This window comes from Alligator mississippiensis, chromosome 2 (assembly GCF_030867095.1).
Source record: "Alligator mississippiensis isolate rAllMis1 chromosome 2, rAllMis1, whole genome shotgun sequence".
Lineage (NCBI taxonomy): Eukaryota > Metazoa > Chordata > Crocodylia > Alligatoridae > Alligator > Alligator mississippiensis.
This window is the reverse complement of record NC_081825.1, coordinates 298,570,934-298,595,979: the sequence shown is the minus strand read 5'-3', so window position 1 is coordinate 298,595,979 and position 25,046 is coordinate 298,570,934. Positions and strand designations below refer to the sequence as shown.

The 25,046-nt window shown below is 53.1% G+C and overlaps 2 protein-coding genes across 5 annotated transcripts in view; one reads left to right on the top strand and one right to left on the bottom strand.

The window, feature by feature from the left end:
- Positions 1 to 3,833, top strand: part of PYGL (glycogen phosphorylase L) — a 37,355-nt gene extending 33,522 nt beyond the window's left edge. For both annotated transcript variants that reach the window (XM_059723391.1, XM_059723390.1), the window contains exons 20-21: positions 1,706 to 1,772; positions 2,929 to 3,833. In XM_059723391.1, coding sequence (XP_059579374.1) covers positions 1,706 to 1,772; positions 2,929 to 3,144 — 283 coding nt within the window. In that variant the 3' untranslated portion in view covers positions 3,145 to 3,833. The remainder of the gene's footprint in view (positions 1 to 1,705; positions 1,773 to 2,928) is intronic.
- Positions 3,834 to 3,926: 93 nt separating this feature from the next.
- Positions 3,927 to 25,046, bottom strand: part of ABHD12B (abhydrolase domain containing 12B) — a 31,371-nt gene continuing 10,251 nt past the window's right edge. For 2 of the 3 annotated variants that reach the window (XM_019494090.2, XM_006276017.3), the window contains exons 2-13: positions 16,718 to 16,845; positions 14,193 to 14,295; positions 13,167 to 13,286; positions 11,343 to 11,373; positions 11,020 to 11,065; positions 10,784 to 10,913; positions 10,179 to 10,219; positions 9,429 to 9,508; positions 8,238 to 8,320; positions 6,892 to 6,970; positions 5,239 to 5,363; positions 3,927 to 4,049 (exon numbers count right to left, since the gene is read on the bottom strand). In XM_019494090.2, the coding sequence (XP_019349635.1) occupies positions 4,025 to 4,049; positions 5,239 to 5,363; positions 6,892 to 6,970; positions 8,238 to 8,320; positions 9,429 to 9,508; positions 10,179 to 10,219; positions 10,784 to 10,913; positions 11,020 to 11,065; positions 11,343 to 11,373; positions 13,167 to 13,286; positions 14,193 to 14,295; positions 16,718 to 16,721 (867 nt within the window). In that variant the 5' untranslated portion in view covers positions 16,722 to 16,845 and the 3' untranslated portion in view covers positions 3,927 to 4,024. Of the gene's footprint in view, positions 4,050 to 5,238; positions 5,364 to 6,891; positions 6,971 to 8,237; positions 8,321 to 9,428; positions 9,509 to 10,178; positions 10,220 to 10,783; positions 10,914 to 11,019; positions 11,066 to 11,342; positions 11,374 to 13,166; positions 13,287 to 14,192; positions 14,296 to 16,717; positions 16,846 to 20,826; positions 20,949 to 25,046 lie in introns of those variants that run through there. The other variant, XM_019494089.2, reaches the window with a different exon arrangement.

Here is a 25,046-nt window from a genome sequence, read left to right as displayed (position 1 = left end):
CGCAGCAGCTGCAGAGCCTGGCAGGGGCAAGGTGGAGGTAAAGCAGGGATGGGGCAGCTCCCCCAGGCCTGCAGCTTAGCCCCAACAAGGGCACCCCACCCAGGCCCAGAGAGGGTCCACCCAGCTGTGAGATCCAGCCCGCTGCGGTGCAGGGCTGCAAGTGCCCCATTGCTGCCGGGTCAGGGAGGGGCACCCCGCCAGGCAGACCAGAGCAGCCTCGTGGGCCAGATCAGGGGTTGCCATACTGATTAATCATTTAACCATTGTAATTGCAATGAGTTAAATTGATATTTTTTTAATTGGTATTTGCATACCTTGGATTGAAGCAGCTTGGATTGATGTTTGTGCTGGGAGTGCCCAACTTTAGATGCACATGGGTGCTTGCCTTTGTCAGGGGGTAGCTGTAAATGTGTAAGGGCCACTGGGAAGTCTCCAGGCAGCTCGGAGCAGAGCCTGCCCTGCCTCTGAGTGAAAAGGAGCCAGGATGTCACTTGCCTGCTCGCTTCCCTGCTTCTAGAAATGAGACGGGGCTGCTATCTTCTGAAACATTTGGACTTGTAGGATGGTGGCCTTGTGGCTACGGTGAAGCTGATAAACAAGAGGCCAGAATTTCCTAATTATGTGCAGAGGTAAAAATGCCTGCATACCCCCTGCATTGGCAGCCTGCTACAGGAGCCATCGGGATCCGCATCCATTTCCCTTTCAGCATGAGAGTTGGCCTGGGTCTGTCTGTTCCCTCCGTGTAATGTTTACACACAAGCTAGCACTAAATGCTCTGCTTTTTTTTTGTTTTTAGTTATTTTGGATCTAGCCAAGACCTCTTCCTGGAGTGTGCTGCTTCTAGCTGGGGTTCCTAGTTGTCAACAGCCTGGGAAATCCAGAGAGAAAACTAGATCTCCCTTTTTTTCCCCATTATTTCTAAGAATTGCATCTCTGCAGAGCCAGCCACAGCGGTGGGGTGAGCCAGCCAGGTTGGCTGCAGAAACTGCTTTGTGTAAAGGCAGGCACACCTGGGAATTAATTGTAGGGGAGAGGACTATTATCTTAGATCTTCCCAACAGTGCAATCTTGGAAGAGGGACTTGGCTTGAACCAGAAGCCCAAGGCCCCAGTCCTGCCTTGTGCCTGGCCTGCCCCAGTGCCCTGAACTGGCAGGGTTACAAATTCCCCCTATGTAACATCATTGCAAAACTCTTCTGCAACCTACATGGGATGTAAGTGGGGTTGGTCTGGGGAGTCTGCAAATTCCTGTGAACGGAAACCACCAGGTAGGGCTGGGCAGTTTGCAGTTCCGGTGCTATAAAATGATGCTGTGAAGCCTCTGAGGCACAGGCTGGCTTTCTCTGAGTGGTGGGTTGAGGTTGTGGTGTCTACAGGAGTACATGGATACTAAATGCTGTTCCCAGGACACTGCAGTCACCTTCGGTGTATGTTTTGGAGGGGCCATCTGCTTCCCCTGACCAGCAGCAATGGGATAGGATGGTTCTGCTCATTCTTCACGAAGGGAAGTTGAAGGTCTCTAACAGGTGTTTGGGGAAAACCTGTGTGTCAGAGACTGCATGGTGGAAATCCTTCTGACAGCTGTGAAGGGGTTAGTACAAGCCAGCCTTGCACAGCTGTTCTCTGCACCTGTTGCTGCAGGATTTAAATTGCCTGGAAGAGCAACAGGACTTACTCACTCTCTTTTTTTACCTTCCCTGGAACAGGTTTAAAGTCTTTGCAGACTACGAGGCATATGTCAAATGCCAGGACAAAGTCAGCGAGTTGTATATGGTAAGGGATGAAAAAGAGAGCGACCTGGGGGCGGCTGGGGCAGAGCTGCAGCGGATGTGATTAGAAACTGCTGGGCACCTTTAAATCAACATGACAAATGCTCTGGAGGGTATGATGGGGGAGGGGATGGCTCTAGGTACTCCCTGTTCAGGGCGCTTACCCTACAGCAGCCACCCCTGCTGCTGCTGGACTCGAGATACTGGGTTAGATGGACCACTGGTCTGACTCTGCTTGGCACTCCCCTGAACTACCAGTCGTGCAAGGTGTGGGGAGAGGCTGGTGTCTGCGTGGCTTCTAGTGAGGCTCAAGGCAAAAATGCATATGTACTAAGGTGTTTTCAGGGGCTGGCACAGGACTGCAGATTGCACTGGACATTTAAATAATAGAAAATGAGGGCTGGAAGGGACCTTAGGAGGCCATTTAGTCCAACTCCAACTCTAACCCTGCTCCAACTAGATAATCCCAGCCCAGGCTGTATCTAGCTGGGTCTTAAAAACCTCCAAGGATGGAGACTCCACAACCTCTGGGTAGCCTTTTCCAGTGCTTTACTACCCTCCTGCTGAGAGAGTTTTTCCTTGTATCTAATCTCAACTTCCCTTGCTGCAACTTGAGCCCATTGCTCCTTGTCCTGTCATCTGCCACCACTAATGACAGTCCAGCTCCATCCTCTGGTACCTCTCTTCAGGGAGCTGAAGGCTGTTAAATGTGTGTGAGCAACCTCTCCTAGCCGTGGTTGGAAGAGAGGTTGTTCACTGCATGGATTTGTGTTGGCTGCAGCTGGATTAGAGGATTCGGTGTCTCGGTTGCACAACTCTTCTCAGAGAGAGAGCACCAGCTGGAGGGGGGAAAACGGGGTCTAAGAGCTGGGGCTGTTGCCATTGACACGTCTGCTTTGCAAACTGCTCGCAGGAGCAGTCCTTCCCTGCCTGTTGACCAGAGGGGGTCCCAACTCGTGACCCCTCTGCAAAACAATCTCAAATATGAAAATGAACTTTCAGGCTGCACAAGAACCTGCTGCCTTAAATTCACAGCAGGGCCTCGCTCACAGCTCTTAGCCTCCCTGTTTTTTCCCCCCCAAAGGGGTTCATTAGTGTGGGATGTAGCCCTCAGTGGGACTTTGCCAGCCTTAACCTCTGCACGTGTGTTCCCCCTCCAGAACTCCAAGGAGTGGACCAAAATGGTCATCAGGAACATCGCATCCTCAGGGAAGTTCTCCAGTGACAGGACCATCAAGGAATACGCCAGGGACATCTGGAACGTGGAGCCTTCTGATCTGAAGATCCCTCCACCCAATGTACCGAGGGATGTGGGTGAAGACAAGACCTCCAATGACACGACAGCCAGCTCCAAGGCTGAAAAGCAGAAGCTGTAGGCAAGAGCTGTGCTGCCGGCTGCCTCTAGCAGGAATGCATTGTAAACACTGTAAGAAGTTCCTGTAGCTATTTAGCAAATGGCTTACTGTTGGCTTTTCCCAGGAGGAGAATTTGTGTAGAGTGTTATGCAGAGACCCGAAAGCTGCCGCTTGCAGTAGGTGCTGGAATAAAAGTGCCAATCAAAGTATCCAAGGAACTCGGGGTAGCTCTGCTGTTTAACCAGGCTGTAGCCAAAACGTGGTGTTAACAACCAAGGGCACTTCATGCTGTAGCATGTGGTCCTGCACCTCTCCTTCAGCTGGCTGGGAAACAGCACTTCCTTGTCAGAGCCAGGGAGCAGCTTAGGGCCGCTGCTGGAGTAGTGTGTCCCATTCACCATCACTCCTTACTTAGTCTCCTGGCCAGCCCCAAGGCTGGAAGCAAATAAGCAGGCAGCTGTAACATTTGGCATGGTAAAGAACTCTAGCTTCTATCCGAGCACGACAAGGTGCTACATGAAGCCTAACATGACAATAGATAGGAGGCTCTAAAAAAGTCTGCTTGGGTGGCCTGTCCTGCAAAAACCATGTAACTGTCCCTGTAAGACCTTTCTTCTTCCCTGCCCTTCACTAATTGCCTCTGTCTTGGAAGCAATAAAACAAGCTTGAGATGCATCGCTATAAAGCAATAAAGTGTAGAACGTGCAAAATGTCAAAAGAGCACTTCTTTAGGGGCTCAGCTTTGCTGCTGCAATTGCACTGCAGGGACCCAGGGGTGGGTGTGGGAAGGCGAACTACCCAAATTCGGCTTAAACACTTCAGTGGTTTATTAAATATAAATCCTCAGTGTAAACTTGCTTGAACACGCTCCTGCTGCACATGTAAGTAATGCCAGCTGCTGCTATGTAATGTTCTTCAGGAAGTCTCTGCAACAGAACAATGACAGAACAAACCAGGCAGAGTTACTGGACTAGGCAGTGGATTTGTGCTGTACCTGGCTTGTGCTCTGGGAAGGTAAAGTTACCTGACCGAGGTTGTCTTCTCTATTTCTAACGAGCTGCAGACTACACCGGCTCGGTATAAGCTGCAGTCGCTCCATACATATTGGTTTCCACAAGTGAGAGAGGCAGCCTGGACTCAGATTAGTGACTTAGGACATACAGGAGCTGTGGCTGGTGTCACACAGGACTGTGTTCAGAGAAGTCAGGCTGGAAGGGACCTTCGGAGGTCCTCCAGTCCAACCCCCTGCCTGAGGCAGGATCATCCTTATCCATCCATACCATCCGTTATCTAAACTCTACATAAGACAACCCTTAACCCCGACACAATACAGACCTAACAGCCAAATCTGTCACACTTAAAACAGGGAATCACAGCAGCCAATCTGCTTCTATAAAAGGTGGTTAAGAGATCTCACGTAGAGGCTTAGCCCCCCCCATACTAATCTGACCATGATGGAAAATTCCTTCCTGACCCCAAATTCAGCACTGGTCTGACCTTGAGTGGAGGGCAAGACCCTCCAGCCAGGAATCTCTGGCTTTAAGTCCCAGCAGGAGCATTGGCACAGCCTAGTCATAATCCCCAGCCTTGGCTCCAGCCAGCACCCAATGCCTCCGAGGGAGGCTTAAACCCCCTTTCCCACTTCCCCCTCAACACATGTAGCTAAAAGGCAGGGTGGGGCAACTCAAGACCAGGAGCCCCCCATTAGTAGAATAAAGCATCACTATGCCTAGACCATCCCTAACCCGTGCCTGTGCACCCCCACTGCCCACTGTTGTAGCAGTGAAGAAGTTTTCCCTGGTATCCAACTTAAACCTACTTTGCTGCAATTTCAAGCCATTGGTCTACTTCAAGGGCGGGCAAAATCCAGCCCAGGGGCTGGATGCGGCCCGCCAGGCCATTCTGTCCGGCCTGCAAGGGCCCTAAAAAAAGTTTAGAAAAATTAATATTTATCTGCCCCTGGCTGCCTGTCATGCAGTCCTCGCTGGCTTGCCAAAGCTCAGCAAGCGGCTCTCCTCCCAGAATAATTGCCCGCCCTGGTCTACTTCCTACTCTCAGCAGCCAAACGAGGGAAGACAGAAGATACCCGGAGCATCGGCACCTGGCCTTACTTACTTCACAACAGCGGGAAGGTCTGGATGGAAAGAAATGTAGTCATGCGCCAAGCCCAGCTTGTCAGGAAAGGCCACAAACCTGACCTTGTTCTTGTCCTGGTAGGCGCTGATGGCAGTCTCAAAGAGCTGTGAAGAGAGAGGGGCCTCTAGCAGTTCACTGAGTGCTACATTAAATGAGGAGGCTTTTGCATTTGAAGTGCTTCATTCATCCTCAGGCCCTTGCACTGATGGCCAAAGGTGGCTACAGATTCCCCCTGGGACCTCAGGACAAGCTAGGATGCCCGTTTTACAGGCGGGGAACTGAAGTAGGGAGCCCATGTCACCTGCGCAGTGTCTTCCAGCAACAGTGCTGCATGTCAAACACAGGAGACCCAGCACAGCCAGCTTCTTCCAGCAAGAGGAAAGGGTCTTGCCAGCTGGAATCGCTCCCTGCCTGCTAAAACGGTGAGAGTGAAGCCTGAATAAAGGCTTACCCGAGAGCTGCTACTGCTGGGCCTGCCTGTATTCGGTCTCCAGTTGGGCGACTGCAACACCCAGAGGAACAATTATCACAGGAAATCCTGTGAGTGAGCTGCTGCTGACAGCCAAGGACAGTGGAAACTCAGCACCCGGGCTCTTTGAAAGCAGTCGTTATGTTAGGCTCAGCAGTCCCTACATTTGATTTTCGGTGAGTTTCCGAAGAGCTGTGCCCAGCCATGCGCCACGGTCCGTTAAGAACAGGAGCCATGTTCTGCGGCACAGATATCACAAGTCGCATCGGCAATGCAATGGGGCTTAGGAGCTTTCACGAGCATTTTCCTTAGGGCCCCGCCACTGAAAGACGGTTTCTCAGCATTGAGTGGGGGCAAGCCAGGCACCCAGATAGACACCAACCTCCGGGCCAGTTTGGACTCAAACTTGCATAACCAAGTTCTTGGTGTCCAGGTTGTAGCCATGTTGGTCGAGAGGAAAAAGCATTTGGGACTTGTGCTAGAGGTGATCTCTTTTATTAGACCAACTAGGCTTGCAAAAATCTAGTTGGTCTAATACAAGATATCACCTCTACCACGAGTCCCAAATGCTTTAACCAAGTTCTTAACACTCGGCCTGTCCAGCCCAGCCAGAGATACCGCTGGTGCCAGCCAGAACTTGTGTGCCAAGTACTGCATTGAGCGTGTCTGCCCGTCTAAGGAACACGGCCGGCTCGCCGGTATGGGCACAGGTCCTTTAAATCAACATGACAAATGCTATGGAGGGTATGATGGGGTAGGGAATCGCTCTAGGTACACCCTGTTCAGGGCTCTTGCTCCAGAGCAGCCACTGCTGGACTCGGGATACTCCCATGTACTAGGAAAGGGTGCAGGGACATTGCTAGCAGACTGTGTTATAGCACAGCAGCTGGGGAGCCAGTTCCCAGGGTTTTACGGGTAGACAACACATTCAGGCTCTGAAGGGCGGCACTAATCTGTAGCATTAGGAAGGTTCAAATGCAGCCTTTCTAATTAGCCGTTATGGGGAATTTCGATATGCATATTCAGTACAGCAGCGAGCTGGCCACAGGACCCACTCCACCCTGCAGTTTTAGTCTACAACCGATAACGCCCGAGTGCACTTTTCACTTTTTCCCCTGCAAAGCACCAGTGTAGAGGGACTCAAGGGGCAAAAAGAGAGTTACCTTTCGACCCAGGTGGGAGGGAATGACTGGATCATCCTCTGCATGCAAGATCAAGATGGGACTGGTCAGCACTTTCACACTGAGGGGACAAAAACAGTCCAGTGACCCACAGAGAGCATCGGTTCCAGCTTTTCTCACTCCACCTCAACATCAGCATTTGATCTGGAAGAGGCAGGAGGCTTCCTTCCCACCTGCAATTGCTGTGCCGTGCCCCCGCCAGAGCACAGCTGACCAGGCAGGTGAGTCCAGGACCATGCTGCATTAAGACTCGGAGCAGCCTGGACCCAGATCAGGGTCTCCCAAGCAGAGGCGGCCAAGAGCTAGCTACGAGGCAGCAAGGGACAGCGCCAGCCAGCTGTCCAGTAAACCCAGTTCAGGTACTGTGCACCTGGCATTCAGGGCAGCGAGTTAAGCCAGGGCATTTCATCTCTGGAGGGAAGAGCTCAGCTGCTCCAAGTCAGTTTTCCATTTCCCGTGCGGGTGATCGCAGGCGCACGAGCCATCACTACAGGCCAGCTGCTCTGCAGCAAGCCCCTGCTCATTTAGCACCATTTGCCCCTTTATTTGTGCTCACAGACTGGGGCATGTTCAGGGATTGTTTCTGTGAATCTGCCTTCCAAGGAGGACTGGCCATCAGCTAGAGCTCAGCAGTGCCCAGCAGTGGCTGACAAGGCAGCAGGTGTCAGACGAGTGGCATGACACCCAAGGAAACATAAGAAGTGACACATGGGTTTAGTTCATCTAACCTAATATCCTCTCTCCAATGGTGGCAGCAGTGGATGCTCTACAAAGACAGCATCAAACTGGAGCTATCCCCTATTCAAATTCCCTCCCTGCCATCCACAATTATCAGACAAGAGGAAACATCTCCAACCATTTTAAGTTGCACCGGAGATATTTCCATTCAAGTGATCACTGTTTGCATGCGCCTTTACATTTCAGAGCTGAAGTGCCAAAAAGCAGCTTCCCGAAGCTACAGCTTTGGGCCGCACGCTCCAAGCTCCCAGATCTGAGCGGTAATGACCTAGGAGCTCACCGCTTTCCAACCACCACAATGCAACCGGTGTCCTTGGAGGATGGCCGGACCATGAACCTGCATGAACCTCCAAATCTGCATCGGGGCTTTTGTTGTGTGCAAAAGGGCCCGAGTCTCTCAGTCATTAGCAGTTAGCTGGTATTTATAGCACATGGAAAAGCCTGCATCTGATGGCACCGAAATCCCCGCTCCACAAATACCCGTCCCCTTGTAATGCAGGGCAGGGAACAGGACTCGGATGCCAGCAAGAAGCAGCCCCAGCAAGGGAAAGCCTTTGCATTTCAAACCATCGGCCCAGAGCGTTACTCACTTCTCATCACTCTGGAAAAACAGGTCAGCCAGCGCCAGGGTGTCCAAGATGAGGTAATCAAAGCCGGGAAACTGGCGGTAGATCTGTTAAAAGACCAAGGAACAAGCTGCAGGCTCTTTGCTGTGCCCCCGGCCAGCCGGTACCCGCTGCCAGTGCCCTCTGGGAGCAGAGTCACATCAGTCAAGCAAAGCTGGAAGGGGCCAGTAGCCACCCGGCCAGCTGGAGAGAACCGACTGTCTCCCACCTCGTGCCTGCATCTCCCACTTCCCCGGCTGGGATTTCAGGCACTCTTCAGAGCTGCCTGGCAGCTTCCTACCCCCATGTCTGGGGGGCAAGGCTGCCCAAGACCCCAGGCCCTTCTAGCCTTGGAGAGGAGCCTATATTTGCCTTGCTGAACACCTTTTGTAGCATTAGAGCATTGTGTGTGTGCATGCAATAAGGCAGCCAGGGGAGTATTATTAAATAGCCATTTAATAAGAGGCTTATTAAATAGCTAGAGGTTTTAGGAGGCACAAGGAAGAGCTGGATCTTTATGCAAGGCTCCTCTCCCCAGCAGGAAGCAATGAAAGCAGTTCTCTTGCATCCTTAGCTCAGGTCAGGACGTCAAGCGTAGGAGCCAGCCCGGGTGCAGCAAATCCTGGGGCGAGTGCTGCTGAGCTCCAGCCTACCGCAGTCTCGCCACGAGAGGCCAGTCATGGGCACCCACGCTTAAAAAGCGGGGTGGGAGAAAAACTTTTCTTGCCATTTTCCAGTTGGTCTAGTAAAAGGTATCATTTTGGAACCACGAGTTCTAGTTTTTTTGTACGTCTCCTAGAGCTGCAAGCAGTAGGACCGTGGCGCGAGCTGCCCGGGGAAGCCAAGGGATCTCCTTCCCTGTGGTTTGCAAGCAGAGGCTGGATGGGCACCTGCCTGAGATAGCCTGGAAACAGCACAGCCTGCGTGCAGGAATAAGAGGACCCTTGACTCCAAGAAGGGACAACCGTCACAGCAAGATGTAGTGCCTTCCTTATATGTTTTACTGAGTGCCGATCCTACCTCTGATAAGGCCAGGGCCTAATGCCGCTTCCTTTCCAACACACCCAAGTGGGCAAGGGCAGGTTAGCCAAGGGACGAGAGAGCCTTGCTAGCACATACACCAACACACACTCAAGCACAACTGCAAGCAGAGCACGAGCCTGGCTGGCGTCTTACTTTTGTAACAGGGATATTAGCAGCCGCATCCCGGATGTTGGTGTAGGGAGATTCCAGAATAAGTCCGTCCACCTGGGTTCCTTGGAGACAAATGAATCAAAGAAGACACCACAGCAAAACGTGTTATGGAGTGGTCCCGACCTTTTCTTAGCAGGTTTGCTGGCTCCCTTGTCATCCCCCCACCCAAAATCTCCCTCCAGTCCTCCCTCCTCATTCCCCACAAATATCACTGTGTAGCAAGTCACGCTCACAAGGAGTGAGTTACACACTCCTGTGCACTGCCTTCACCTTCACCGGATGAGGAAGATCAGAAGCCTCATCTGGTCAGTATTTGGAGCCTATGGTTCATGGTTAACCCCAGAAGACCAGATCCAAAGACAATGAAGTGGACAATGAAATATCCACTGATTTTGGTTGACCCCAAGCAAGCCAGACGTGCCAGGTGGCTGAATGCTTGGGTGTACAAGGCACTCATGTCTTGGTCTGCCCCCGTAGCGAAGGAAGAGAGGCCCCACCGCTCTAAGCCACCCATGCCAACACAGCACTTCCCACCCATCCCCGTTGGATGAACAGCCCTTCAGAGCCCACCCCAGCCAGCATAACTTTATTTAAAGCAGTCCTCAGACCCAACTAGCTTCAGCCAAGGCCAAACCACCAACAACCCAGTCTCAAGGAGGGGCTGTAATGAGCTCTTCCCCGAGGGCCGGAAGCATCAAGCATCCCGCCCACGCCGACACTCGTGAAAGTTACCTCGGTCTTCAAGCAGCTTCCTCGCCACGTTGGTTGCTATTCTGCAGGAATGGAAATACCCTTGACACCGTTGGTAACAGCAAGGCATGGGGAGGAGAGAAGAAACCAAACACTCAATGTGCCAATTAGCTGACCATGTGGAGCAGACCCCCAGGCTTCTCCAAGCCCCCAGGGCAAAGCCTCCGTGGGGCGCTCTTGTTCCAAGACCAGCGCCCTCACGTGTGGTCAGTCGGAAGTAGCAAGCCCCTGACCTTGCCCAGCTATGCAAGCTTGCCAAGCTGCCATCGTGATGACCAGTCCCCTTCACTATCTAGAACCAGGTGGTCAGCTTTGAGGAGGGAGGGATTGTCAAAGGAAGTGTCTGAAGTACTCTGCTTCCAACACTGTCCTGGTACCCAGTTCCCCTTGGTTTACCCTATTTCCTTTCCTGACAAAGAGGGGTTTCAGCAGAGGCCTATCAGGTCATACCTCACCTACGTGGATTTGTTATGGGAGACAAAGCTACACACAAGAAGGGCACTAAAGCACAACCCAACGAGCTCTTTGGTAACGAAGCCCTCCATATCCTTGGATGCATTTCTGACATAGCTGAACAGCACACTCACCCGGTCCCCAAGGAGTGTCCCCAGAGAAAGACTCTGCTCTTCCCGCTCCGGGCCTTTACCCAGTCGTAGAGGTACAGGATGTCCTTGGTGAAGCCCCCCTCGCTTGGGGAGCCGCTCGAGTCTCCATACCCTGCAGTGCAGCAGACAGGAGGGTGACTAGGACATATCAATACTCCTCCTCCCAGCCCCCTGAACACACGTGCCCAGGATAGAAATGGGCATAGGTTCAAGTTTACCTCTGTAGTCAACGGCCAAGACGTGGAAGCCAATGGCACTCATGACCTGTCAGGGAAGATAATGTTACTAGTGACACCACAGAGGCCAGTGCATTCAGTACACCGGTTTCGAACCCCACGCCAGAGTCCGACAGACAGATCCTTTCTCCCCCATCATCCAGCCTGGCGGATGGGCCCACTTGAAGATAGATTTGGCCCTACCCATCTCCTGGCCACACCGTACAGAGGAGCTGTGCTCAGGAGTCTCCAGGGCAGATCCCAGCTGAGCAAGCCCACCCCACGACAGCCCCTACGGGCCATCCACTCGAAGCAGCACGACCTACCTTTATCAGGTTAACTCTGTGATTTGCAGCCCTGTGGGGGTGGAGAAGAGACATATTTTAGGAAGGGTTCCTGTTTTACAGATTCCACCCATGTTGCTGCCAGAGACAGGACACAGCTACATGGACCATTGGTCTGACCCCATATGGCACATATGTTCTCATGACCATTGGTCCGACCCCGTATGTTCTCATGACCAAGCACACGCAGATCATAGGTGGGGAGCAGGGCCAAGACATGAAGACCCCTCAAAGGAAAGCAAGAAGCTGGAAGTGTACTACAACAAAACAGGCGGGGTGGCTCAGATTAGTCTGTGCAGCGTGGAGCCTTTGCTAGGGAATCCTTTTATATCACGGCAGCTTGCAGCTAGCCATTTTCATAGGGAAGTCTGCCTGGTGTAGGCCAGTTGCTTGCAACAACATGTCCTACTGCATCAGCACAAGGGTAGTTCAGGGGCTTGTACCTCTAAAAAGGGATGCATTCACCCCTGGGCCCCAAGTGCTGCTTAGGAGCAGCTCTGGTAAAGACCCCCTGCTGCTCCAAGCACTTGTTTCCATGCTTGGAGGTGAATGAGAAACCTCCGGTCTAAGTACTTAGCAGCCCGGTTAACAGAGGAATAGCCTGGTCCACACAGCCTGAAGGGAGGGCTAGAGTTGTGCCCAGGGGCAGGCTAAGCCTTTGCATCTACAGGGATCATTAATACCAAGCTGGAGGGGAGGCATCCAGGAGCTTCAGGGAACATGCTTGGCAGCCCGGTCTCTGCCAGGCACATCGATCATCACGACCTTGCAAGCCAGCGACAGCACCCAGCGTTTCACACAACACAGCGCTCACAGGCCCGCGGGCAGAGCCTGCATGGCCAAAACGCCAAGAAAAGGACAACCCCAGCTGTTCAGTGGGCCTTGAACACGTCTCCCTTGTAGCAGGGAGGGGGATCTGATAAGCACAGGGTCACCTAGCAAGACAGCCAAGCAGGGACAAAGCTTAAAAGAAATGTGGCTCAGAGATTTCAGCCCCTCTCCCGAAAGGCCAGAAGAATGCAAGGCAGATCCCACGGGGTGCATCAGTGCACAGGCAGGCAGGCTTCGGCCCCGGACTCATGCATCCACGGGAAAAGGTGCACACGCCTCCCCCAGTACCAGGATGCTATCAGGGCACAGGTTAGAAAAGGAAGGAGGCTCCAAGCAGATGGGTACCAGGCTTTGTCTGGGTACCCGGCAAGGCCTAGATGGCCCCAGCAGTGTTCCCAAGACTGAGCTCCTGGGGAGACAGCGGGGAGGGCGCAGAGCGCAGTGAAGGCACGGCAGGGAGCGTGCAGGGAAAGCAGGGCGGGGAGGGGCCGTGCAGCCGAGCAAGCCGGGCTGCGTGCCTGCGGGGGAGTGGGAGGACCCCAGGGACGGAGCCTCAGCATCACGGGGGATGGAGCGGTTGCCATGGAAACCAAGCAGCTCGGTTCAAGGCTACATTCGTGCTCTTCAGCAGCGAAGGCGAACGGCTCCTTCTCAGACCTACACGGGGCAGCACCTGGGACATCCATCACTGCATGCGTGGGGGTGGGGAAATGCATAAGCGGGGCCAGAAAGGAGCCGGCGCGGTGAGCCAGGTTTCCAGAAGCTTTGCGACGAGCCCGCAGCGCTGGCATGAGATAAGGGCTCCAAGATTTAAAGAGAGAAATCAAGCAGCACCTCAGCCAAGGAGCATCGAACCAGAGCCCCCGGCCTCCAGCCAGCTCTGCCAAAGGCCACAGTCCCGGGCAACATGCCCAGCTCAAAGAAGAGGACAGCCAGGCTCTCTCAGCACGATAAGCAATACAGAATTGCAGTCACCTGGTGGCCCCATTGCCATGGAGATAGAGTATCACCGGATTATCATCTCCGAGAGCTTCTTCATACCAGCTGTGGTCTTTCCCTTGGGCTTCGATCCCCCGGCTGGCTGGGACGCTGTGCCTAAAAGACCAGACCAGGAACGTGTCATTAGCAGCCAGCTCGCACACATCTGGATTTCCCAATCCAAGGGGACGTGCGACGGCTTCCCACCTCACTGGGAAGATGAACAACCGCTAGCGATCTCCAAAGCCAGGCCAAAATAGCAGCCTCTAGTCATGCAAGACCCCTGCCATCCCTCCATCCACAGAGTGCTCATCTCACCCTAAACCTCTCCCTATCCGACTGCTGTATTTGCACTGGACTCGGATGCAACAGCTGTTTCTCTCTTTTAAACCACAGGCACAAATTATTCTCAGAAAAACAACCAGGGAGGCAGCTTCAGCTGCACCATGAACAGCGACAGGAGCCAACGAAGGCTTTCACTGCATCCGGCGCTGCTAGGCAGGATATACAAGTTAACAGGGCACTTCCAGCCCAGCAGGGCAACACCCGAGCAGTCTGCAACCCTCCATTACTAGCTGACCTATGCACAGGTATTCAGGGCAAATTCTCACTATTGTTCACGTATGGGTTGGTCTCCCCGACGTGCCCAAGCAGTGAGCCAGCCTGCCATTAATCACCGCAGGTGGAGATGTGTGTACAGGCTGATCTGGTGATAGCTCGCCCAAGCCCCACACCTCCGAGCACAGCTGGCAATAGGGGTGAGTGTCTATTGTTCACTGCCACAAAGCACAGTCTGTACACAAATGCGTAGGACCTGTCACATTAGCCAAAAGCTTGCTTTGCTCAGCACAACGCAACACGCCGAGATGGATTTTCCCCAGCGCACAGCTTGAAAGGGCCCGTTACAGGTTTAGCTTGAGATTGAAAGTGTAGGAGCCAGGGTTTATCCCGGGATGTCGCACTCTATTCCTCGCCGTCTGTGAACGTCCGAGTGAATCTTGTCGTTAAAGCTGCTGTACTCACCAGACGCCGATTGTGACCTCGGGTTCAGTTGTGAGGTAGAAGTTTACTGTGTGGTTCAGCAATAATTCAGGCCTCGAGAGGTCCACAAAGAAGGGGAATTTAACTGAGCAAGACAAAAAGGATGAAGTGTTAGGGCACAACTTTCTACCTGGCGATCTGCACAGCCCCTGGCCCCGATCATACTCCAGCTTCTGGGAGAGCTCTGCTGATTTTGTATATCCCCCGCACTCACAAAACAGGTCACACTGAAAATCAAGTAACGGGGAGACTGGTGGAAGAGAGCACTTCAGAAGCCCCCCGAGGGTGATTTCTCTAGTTATTTCTGCTCATACTGAAGTCAACGGGAAGTTTTAACATGGTTGGGGAATGTCCAGCATATATTCATTCCATACAGGACTCTGACGCATGCATATTTGTACCACCACACTCTTGCCAGCTGCCCTTCCTCTTCAAGAGGAAGGGATAATAAAGGGCAGTAAGTAGGGGCAGAATTCAGTTTCCCTTTGCAAGGGAAGGCTGGAAATAAAACACAGCTAACTGGAAGTACGAGATGCCCAACGGGAAAGGTGCTCCTCTCCAGCCAGCAGCAAGCTGCACACTGACGTCTAGATGGCACCAGGCCACCCCATCCTCCAGCAGGAGAAAGTGAAGGAGATTTGATCCGCAGGTATCCAGAGGTCCCCAGCTCAGCATGGAGCCCTACATCACTTTCTAGACCATAGTTTCTCAACCTGTGGTACACATACCCCTGGGGGTACGCGAGACACAGGCAGGGGGTATGCGGGTACCCCAACACTCACTCTCTCTCTCGCCCTCTTTTCCTTTCAAAACTATGGCAAAAAATTTGGTGCGTTGTGCATTGCACCACACTTTAAATTCCCCAGTAATAATCAGTCCAGCCCTCCCAGCTTTGGCCAACATCACCTCTACCCCAGGTACACACTTGAGTTGTGCACCCCTGGTGTAAAAGGTGGCAACCCTACCCACACCAGATCAGACATCTGTCATATCACAGCCTTATATACACAGCCCTTCTTCCGACATATGGCACATTAGTCTGTAAATATAAAATCCCCTGGAAAATTGAGTGTTGGGGTACTTATTAAAACGCTCAGAAATTAGGGAGTACTTGCTACTTCAAAGGTTGAGAAACACTGTTCTCGACCAGGTCTTTCCACCTATTTTAACCAGACCTGAATCCACTCCATCTTGCTGGGGTCATCAGTCTTGCCTGCCCAAGTGCAGCGGGGCTGGACCCGATGATCTGTAAGGTCTCTTCCAGCCCCTAACAACTATGAAACTGTGAAGCCACAGCAGGCTCATCTGGGTTTCAGGAAGATCCCTTCCTTCACAAGGGACTGGGATCAGGCATTATTCATGCAGTGCTCAGAGTGGGGAGGACCAAGAGCAGATCTGGTGCGAAGTGGCAACCCTTACACTAGTGGGATGGCATCTCCCTACAGACCTAACTTAGGCCCCTGAAGCAATGGGGGAACAGCATCAAGGGGGCAGGTTGTCCATTTTCTTCAGGCTCTGGGCAATCACAGGTCTCGGTTCAGTGCAGCCAGGGCTCTGCACCCTGCTCCCCGCTATCTGAAGGCACATTAGATCCAACAGAGTGAAGGCAGCGGACACAGGAGCTGGCAGCCTTGTGCCATGACAAGGCAAATGTCCTGCCTTCCCTTTGCCCTGCCCTGCCAATGTCCTGCCCTGCCAATGCCCCACCCCTGCAGCAGGGAGGCCTTGCTTGGAAAGCTTGCCATGGCTTGCTCCAAAATGCCTGAAGAGACCCAGACAGAGGATGGTGGAGTCCAGCACAAGTTTTAATGCTAGGAGCAGCACTGGAAGGTCAGCCTCTACATCCTCCGGCCATTCCAGCAAGCACGTGCCAAGAGCCTCCAGCCATCCACCCTGCCCTGCAGCCAGCAGGATGCCAGCAGCTAGCCCAGGCAGCGCTAGGCTGGGGCCACCTCCCAGTTACCTGGGGTATCCCTGCATGACCCTGTGCAGTGGAGACATACGCGAGCTAATGGCCTGGGCAGCATCTGCCCTCCACAAAGCCTCAAGGCATTGCGCACCCCTCCAAGCCAGCAGCTCTGCAGAACCACCATGACTCTACACCCTCCCTTCCCCACCCCCAGGCTACAGGCCTGTGCATATAGGAGATTTGATTCCTGGGCAGACAGATAACAACCCATTTCTCCCACGGTGGCCATTTTTACTCTGGGAGAAAGAGCCTGAATATCTGGATGCTCATGGTTTTTCCTGGGAGAACAGCGATTCTCCCAGGAGAAACTGGATGCCTGTATGAGGCCCGAGAGGATGCCTCTTGGAGTTGCCGAGAACATCTCCTGGAGTTTCTTAGAACGCGCCAGGGTCATTTGCAACCTTGGTTCTTTCATTTGCAGCTTCAATACAAGTCAGAGGCTGCTCAAGCTGCCCCCTTGTCAAGTCCTTGCTCTTTGACAGGACACACGCGGAGATGCAGAGTCTTGCCTGCAGAAGGGGCTGGGGGGAATACTTACACATGTTGAGAAAGACACACTTGGTCAGCAGCACAGGGAAGAGGCGGATCAGGAAGGGCACAGAAGCATAAATAACGAAGAGATGCAGGAAGGTGGTCTTGAGGCGAGGTAGCCAGGCTGACCAGTCCCTGCAAAACAGAAAACCCACCAGGGGCCGTTACTCCCATAGCTACACACTTAGGAGGGAGCTTGTCCGGTATAACAGCGAACACCGGTGGGGTAAGCCTAGAAGGAAAGAGATTTTGCCTAGCTGGAGGTGCTGGGCTGCTGACGGGTAATGCCTACTCAGCTGTTGGGAGAACAGGCACGGAGAAGGGACAGCTTGCTCACAGGTGCCAGCCTGCTGCAGTTCTTGGCTATGCCACAGAGTAGCCATGGGGCTGGGCACGTCATTCAGTGCCCGAGGTATTGCGCAGCAGGAGGACCCAGGACCTCTGCACTCAGTGGGGTCAGTGATGCTTCTCCCCTTCAGAAGGGGTCAGAAGATGCCTCCTTATTTCACTAAAAAACACACAAGATGCTCCTAGAGGGAGCAGAAGGGCCGAGCAGACCTAGCGATTGAACGAGCAAAGCTGAGGAGCCTTGCAGGGTAGATAAAGCCAAGCCCCGCTATGCTACAGGGGTGGAAGCAATCAGCACCTCTCAGGAGCAGCAGTTGTTCCATTGCTGCAGATGAGACGAGTCTTGCAAGATCCATTTCAAAAAGCCACTCTGCCCCATCGGGTCCTAGAAGCCTCCAATATCATGACGTGTTATTCTGCACATCCTATGGCTGCAGACACGTAGACCAAGCCCACACCACATCACGCCAGGCCTGACAAGTGACCATAAGGTCCTCTCTGTACCGCGGCTCCATTGCAGGGGTTTGCCACAACCGTGTGCTGCCTTCTGTAGATCATAGAGGTCCCCAGCCTTCACCGGCCCCTGGGCAATGCTGAGCTTGTTACAGACACTGGGCAACACTCCCCAGCAACCTCCAGTTTAGATCCTCCGTGGCCACAAGCAATGCTGCTGGCAAGCTATGGGCTAAAGACCACTGCCTTGATGAACTGGTTTGGGGGCTGGGGCACATGACTTGTGAAGAGAGGCTGAGGGAAGGGGCTTATTTAATACGGAGAAGAGAAGATGGAGGTGGGATTTAATAGCAGCCTTCAACTCCCTGAAAGGCGGTTACAAAGAGGATGGAGCTGGACTGTTCTCAGTGGTGACAAATGACAGAAGGAGCAATGGGCTCAAGTTGCAGTGAGGGAAGTTGAGGTTGAATAAAGAAAAACCTCACTACAAGGGTAGTAAAACACTGGACCACGTTACCCAAAGAGGCTGTGCAATCTCCATCCTTGGAGGTTTACAAGACCCGGCTAAACGAAGCCTTGTCAGAGCACACCGCCCAAGAGCTTCGGACACCCTCCACAGCGCCAGCCAGCTGCGGGTGCCGCTGAAGAGCAGGACTCTTCCTCAGGGACTTTGCGAGCTTTGCTGCATGCACCGGGCAGGTCTCAGGCCATTTTCTGAAGAGGCAGATTTTCTGTGCCTAGCTCCTGGGATTTTAACAGACACCTGCAGGCTCCAATTGTTTGGTCTCGGTCAATTCAGCAAGCACAGCTCAAAAGCTACCTGGGAAGCATCCCAACGCCCAAATGCAGGTGAATCAACCTAGAGCCACAGAAGCCACTTGCCATGGTTATAATCCCAGGTTGCTAAAGAAAGTTTCCACCATCGCTGGGGAAATGAGGCTGCTCTCATATTAATCAAGCAGATGATGCAAGTGTTGGCTCAGGCTGGAGGATTTCCCAGGCAGACTTAGTCACGCTGGGAGGCCAGGAGGTGGGTGAACAGGCTGCTCCATCCTATGAGCATGCCCTGACAGTGCCTTCAGACTGCAGAACTAGGACAGAGGCATGACAGTCAGGTGCCAAGCTAGCTCTGCGCCAGCACGAGCACTGTTACAGCCACTCTCCCTCCCAGTCGGTAGAGGCAGTCAGTACCACAGAAGCAAGTGAAGGCTTTTAGCTTGAAACCAAAGCTGGTTTCTAAAATTCCTGGTGCTAGATAGAAAAGGAATAGAGGGTTAGGGACAGCGATGGAAAGGAAGAGAAGTTAGGGTCCAACAGGGGCCAGATCCCCAGCCGTTACAAGCTAGGGCAGCTGGACTAGAATTGGTTACAGCAGTTGGGATCTGCAGGCTCTTTGGCCCCGGGGAGGGCCAAAAAAACCCAAACAAACCAACAAAAAACCCCAAAAACAAAGATCCACTGTGATCTAGAAATACAGCACATTCCTCAGCAGCTGGGGACTAAGAAGAAAGAGGGAGGAAGGCAGCCCAAAAGGGACAGAGGCAGAAGACGTAGCCAGGAAAATACTACAAGCAGGGGAGAGTGGGCAAGGGAAGCCAGAAGAGACATTTTAGGGAAGTACTGGAGACAGAGGGAGTCATCCAGGAAGTCACCGCTTCTGATTGAGTTGGACTTGTCACACCGGCACCTTCCAGCCACCACCCTGTGAGCAGTAGTGCCAAGTAACCAGCAACCCTTCCTTGGCACAAAAGTACCAGGGCCTAGGTCTATCCGCCCCTTCACCTTGCGCAGCCCACTGGATTCTGTCCAAGGGCAACAGGTTGAACTCCAAGGGCTGGCACAGAGGAGCTTATGGTTTAACAAGGGCCTGGCACCCACAGACAGGGCTGACATGGGGAAGAAAGCAAATCAAAGGGGCTTGGAGGGAACTGTGCACCAGCCTGCGGTGGTTTGGGGGAAGCTGGCAGTGCTACCGGTTCTTTGCACCGGCAGGCACCAACTGAGTGGCCATTTTTTGCAAGCAATAGATCACGCAGAGCTGGGAACTTGCAAGGCAAAATGCCAGCGCTTTAAAATCCCAAATTAGGAGGTGCAATCCCAGAGATGCAGGGGAGCAGGCTGTATAGATAAGCGACTCAGGGGGCTCATCTGAACACCAGACTGGAGCCGCTTGGTACGTCATATGGTTTCCAACACCTATTGCTCCGAGCATCTTGTAAACACAATTCCTGCCCTAGAGACTTTCCAGCCCCTGCGACTAACCGGGGTGGCAACGGCAGCCCAGACTAACAAGCTAGAAGACAGCCCCGCATCTGGTTAGACAACACCCCAGTGAGAAAGTGAGACTGCTGGTTTTAAGGAGAGGGGAGAGCAGGAGGATGGCAAGAGCAAAGCTAAAGTCCCCCTGGCCCTCTCGGCCTCTCCTCGAGCTGAAAGTCCCTCGAAGCAAGAGCCAGGCTTAGGAAGGCGTCAAATCCAGAGCTAATGATGCCAGCACAGTATATGCAGAGAGCCAGGAGGGCTGCGAAAGGGGAAGCTGGTGGGTCTTCCAGAGGAGGTTAGAGCCATCATTAAGCAGATGAGCCAAGGGAAGTAATCGTTTCCAGTGCTCATGTAGAAGCCCGAGCATCAACTCCCAGCTTGGGCCACGCTTCCTGCTTCAGGAAACAGCACTAATTGCAATCAAGCGTAAGGCTGGGGTTCAGCACCAGCCTGACCCTCCCTTCAGAGCTGAGAGGACCCTCTGACCGACCCGTACAGACCGCCAAGCCCTTCAAGAGCAGGGCCCTGACCAGCAGAGCCAGCCCCTCTGCAGCCAGGGTCTGAGCGCCTCGCCGGGGCAGGCAGAACTTGGCTCCCAAATTCTCCTCCAGGCAAGTGCCCGGCCTCACGACGTGGGCCACGAGACCTACATGTCAGCACGTGCCGGGTGTTACACAAGGGTCCCCTTGCAGAGGCGAAGCGAGCCAAGATCCAGCATCCTCTTCACTGGGGAGGCGCCTGAACGTGCCAGACGATCCCCTGGGGAAGAGCAGCCCAGGCCGGGCGCAGGCGCAGGAAGCAGGCAAGGCACCCCGGGTGACCCCAAGGGCTCTGGGGGGAGCTGCCGTCTCGGTGCCAGGCTGGGAACATCCGAACCGAAGCAGCACCTGGATCAACCCGGGGCGACCGTGGGCGCCGGGGCTGGACAGCTCCCGGGCTCAGGCTGCCCGGAACCATGGAGGATGCTCCTAAAGCCCTGCGGGGGATGCACGGGCACGGGCCAGGGTGCAAGCAGCCACGCACGGAGGATCGCTCCTCCCAGCCGGGACTTACCGCCGGGGCTGGGGCTGGGGCTTGGGCTGGGCCCGGGGCTGCGGCGCGGCCGCGCTCCCATCGCCCCGCGGCTCCCGCTCCCGCTCCCGCTCGCCGCGCCGCTTCATGCCGCCGCTGCCCGGCCCGCGCGCCCGCCCTCTTATCCCCGCTGGGGGCGGGGCCACGCCCACAGAGCCACGCCCACGGCGGTGGCCACGCCTCCTCCTGCTCTGCCAGCCGGGCTGGGGACGGGGCAGCTGGGGCAGGGCGGGCTGGGGCAGCGCAGGGCTCTGCCAGCGGAGAGGATGGAGATCGGGGCTGGACCTGATGATCCCTGAGGTCCCTTCCAGCCCCTAAAAACTGTGAAACTGTGAAATATAAGGATTGCAATTGGGGGGGGGGGCAAAGTGCCTGTCTGCGAGGGGTCAGTTGTGGCCATGTGGGGCTAAGGACACGGGCAGGGCAGGCTCTCTGGGGAGATGTGATTTTTTTCTAACTACTCCTTCTAATAAAAAATAAGTTATTTCGGGCAGATGTGCCGGGGAGCCCCGTGACCGTCGTGTGCCGGCCTGTCCATCGTAAGCAGGAGGTCCTGCGTGTGCTGGAGCTGGGGAGAAGGTGGGAATGGGGGAGGATGGCTTGTCTCCTGAAAGCCCGGCAGCGCCTATCGGTGATCCAGCCCCCTCTGCCCTGCGGAAAGATGGGGGACTTCTGTGGACAGGGCTGCGGCTCAACGATCAAACTCTTCAGTCCTCAAGACCCACCCCTGAGCCGGGTTAGAGACCATCCTCCAGCCGTGGGCTTGCCGCTGCCAGTCACCAGTGCTTCTCACCCGGGGTGCCTTGAGATCCGTGCGAGGGTGCCACAGGGTGCCAGGTAATGTTAGCACTGCTGAGCATGCAAACGGGACTCCCAAAATAACCCCAGATTTTTCAAGTAGGGATGCAGAGCACTCAAAGGTCCTGTCCCACTGTGGGCTGAGCTCTCCACAACAGCAGAATCGCTTTATTCAGTTTCTGTAGTCAAAAAATGAGTGACAGGGAAGAGCTGACATTTCCAGAGGGGGGCTGGAGCCTAACAAGGGGGACTTTGGGCCTTAAAAAGTTGAGAACCACTGGTTTACACAGTGATAAAGTGTTCAGTAAACTGGGCCGCCCTAAAGAAATGATAGAAATAAAAACCCTGCCCTCAGTAAAGGACCTTTGGCCCTCAACCGTAAAGTGAAAGTTGAAGTGGAATCGCTGGTCAGAGGAGAGGTGGCATTCAGCCATCAACTGCCTGAGCGAGGAGTGGAGTCGCTGCATGAAACCAGACAATGAAGAAACACAAGCAGTTGAGTAAGACATGCAAATCTGGGTGCTGGAGACTGTGTTGGGACTTTGAATTGCAGGAACAAGGATTGAAAATCAAAGGTGTGGGATGGTCTGGCTTGATACTACAGGAAATGCAGGGACAGAGTATTATGCTTTCCGCATCCATTCCAACCTCACTACCTGAGGAACTGAGACAACTGCGCCAGTGAATTAAAGCAAGAAAAAATGGGCTCTTCCAGAGGTCTGCAGGTCTGAAAATAATGATGCCTAGTGGGCACGTCTACACGAGACCCTATGGCACAGTAGCAATGACCTACTGCACTATAGCTCGTTGCTACCATGCAGTACCATTGCTAGGCACTAACCGTGCAGCAATGCTACTGTGCAGTAGTAACGAGCTCCTTGCTATTGTGCAGTAGCGTCAGGAAAAGCCACGCAGCAATGGTACTGCATAGGAATGCCGGTTACTGTGCAGTCATTTAGTACTTATGCAAGTACTACGTCTACGCTGGCAGTACTACATCCACACTGGCCATGTGTAGACACAGCCAGCGTGTTCAAAGGAACGTTCTTTGAAAGCAGGACAGAATGGCACCCCCATGACTACAGGGGGAAAAATACCTTGTGGTAATTTAAAGAGCACAGGCCCTGGACTGAAATACTGAAAGAGCCTACTGGAACAGCTTGAAGGTTCCTGTTCTGACCGGGCATAAATCCTGCCACTGGAGACGAGGTGTCAGTGAATACAGAATACCGTGAATACAGAATACTGTAAATACAGGAAGCCGAATAGGAAAGAGCCACTGAGATCACCAGAGCTTGTATCAAGGTCAGATGGATTTTATAAGCCACATTTCAAGGTGCCTAAGTTTCCCTTTCAGGAGGTAGCCCTGAGTACCTCGCAACCCAGCAGGGTGTCCAGACGCCAGGCAGGCATCCTGCTCTGTCTTTTCAGCAGTCCCATGGGGATCTGCTTGGTCCTGATCCAGGACCAATTTCTCAAATTCAGGACAAAAGTCCCGTTCCAGGGAGTCCTCAGGACCTCCAAGGCACAGCTCTGAAATCTCAGACTCCTCTGTAACACAAGGTAGTTGGTCACTGTGCACACGTGGTTGCCACCTTTGGAACTGGAATATAATCAGTACTAGGAAAATGCTAAAAAACCACGGATTGAACACAAAGGGGTGTTTGAAAGATAAGAGTGGTAGGTCATGAACAGGCTTTGTTAATATTGGCAAAAGTTCATTGATGCTAATCGTGCTGTTTTGAAAACAGAGGAGTCCCCTGGTGAATGCAGATCACCCCTCATTGTGGTGAATAAAAGTGATTTAAAAGAAATTTTGGCAGAAGGCAGAGCAGGGCAGCACCTTAGAGACTACCTGGTTCAGAAAGGCTTGAGCTTCTGTAGGCAAGTCATGCTTCTTAGGCCTCTAATCATTTTTGTCCCTCTCCATTGGACTTTTTCTAACTGATCCACATTTTTCTTGAAGTGAGGGGTCCAGCACTGGACACAGGAGTCCAGGTGAGGCCTCAGAGTTGGAGAAACACTTCTCTTGAAGTGACGTGCCTGCTAATCCAGGCCAGCAGGTAATTGTCTCTTTTCTAGTAAGAGCACACTGTAGGCTCATCTTCAGCTTCTGGTTCACTGCAACACCCAGCTCCTTCTCTGCACTATTGCAGCCTAGCCAGTCATTCCCCGCTCTGCATTTGTGCATGCGATCGCACTTGTCCTTGTTGAATTCCACCTGACCATGTCTCCAGGTTTTCAAGGGCATTCAGGATCCTCGGCCTGCCCTCCAGAGTCTGTAGCTCCACTCCATTTGGCGCTACCTGCAAATTTGCCAAGCGTGCACTCAGTCCTACTGTCTAAATCATTCCTGAGGTTGTTAATACAGGACCCAGAACAGACCCACGGGGAACCCCACTTGATACCTCCTCCCAACTGGACATTGAGCTATTGATGCCTACTCATTGAACATAAGGATCCAACCAGATACGTATCCGCCTTGCAGTGCTTTCCTCTTTTCTGCACTTCCTTAGCTCACCAATGAGCAGGTCGTGGGAGACGGCTCCTCCCAGAGTTATATAACCAGTTTGAAACTCCAGGCTGCACATATGGCTCAGGGTGGTTGTTTGTTGGGGTTTTTTGAGGATATCACTTGAGCTTTCTTTTGTCATTGTAGGATTTTTTCTGAAGCACCCTGGGTTCATATCTGTCTCCGGTTGAGGTGTAGGGTCTGGGACACATAGAAGATACGTTCTTTTAGTAAAAAGTCATTTAGAAGCTGCCCCGAGTAGGTGACAAAGCAGGCACTTTTATCTCCAAATATCCACATTTGGAAATTATTCCACAGAGCAAAGAAAGAAATTCCTGTCTCTGAAAGAAGAAAAGAAAGAAGACAGGAAGATGACGCACCCCTCTCTTGCTCTTTCTTTGCCTGAAGGCATTTTGCCTGTTGTTTCTATATCGGCGGCGGCTGCAGGATTGGCACATAGCTACAATTATTGCCTGGCCTGTCTCTTCCTTTTGTCCCAGTTTCAGATTCAGTGCAGAAAGAACACAGCCTTTCAGTTATGGGCACGCAACATGCAGCTCTTTCCCTAATTGGCTTCTTTTTTCTTTTTCTTTTTTTGCATGTGATTATTGAGAAGGTGCTGGAGATTCACCAAGACTTTCAGAAGTGGCCGGTGGTTTTGGTTGCTGCAGTGTCCTGGGCGGTCAGCCTAAGATGCTGAAACTTGACCCCTTTCAAGAAACAGCGTAACTAGCACTATTGGAAAATCAGACCCTGCTAATGGGTGCTCAGGTGAGCACCCCAAAACTGAGCACCCCAAATCATAAGACACACCTTTGGGGATCCTGGCTGCAGTGAGCGGGTCACTCCTGCTCAAGGCTCCAAGGCAGCTTTCCAGTGTCACCCTGCTTAC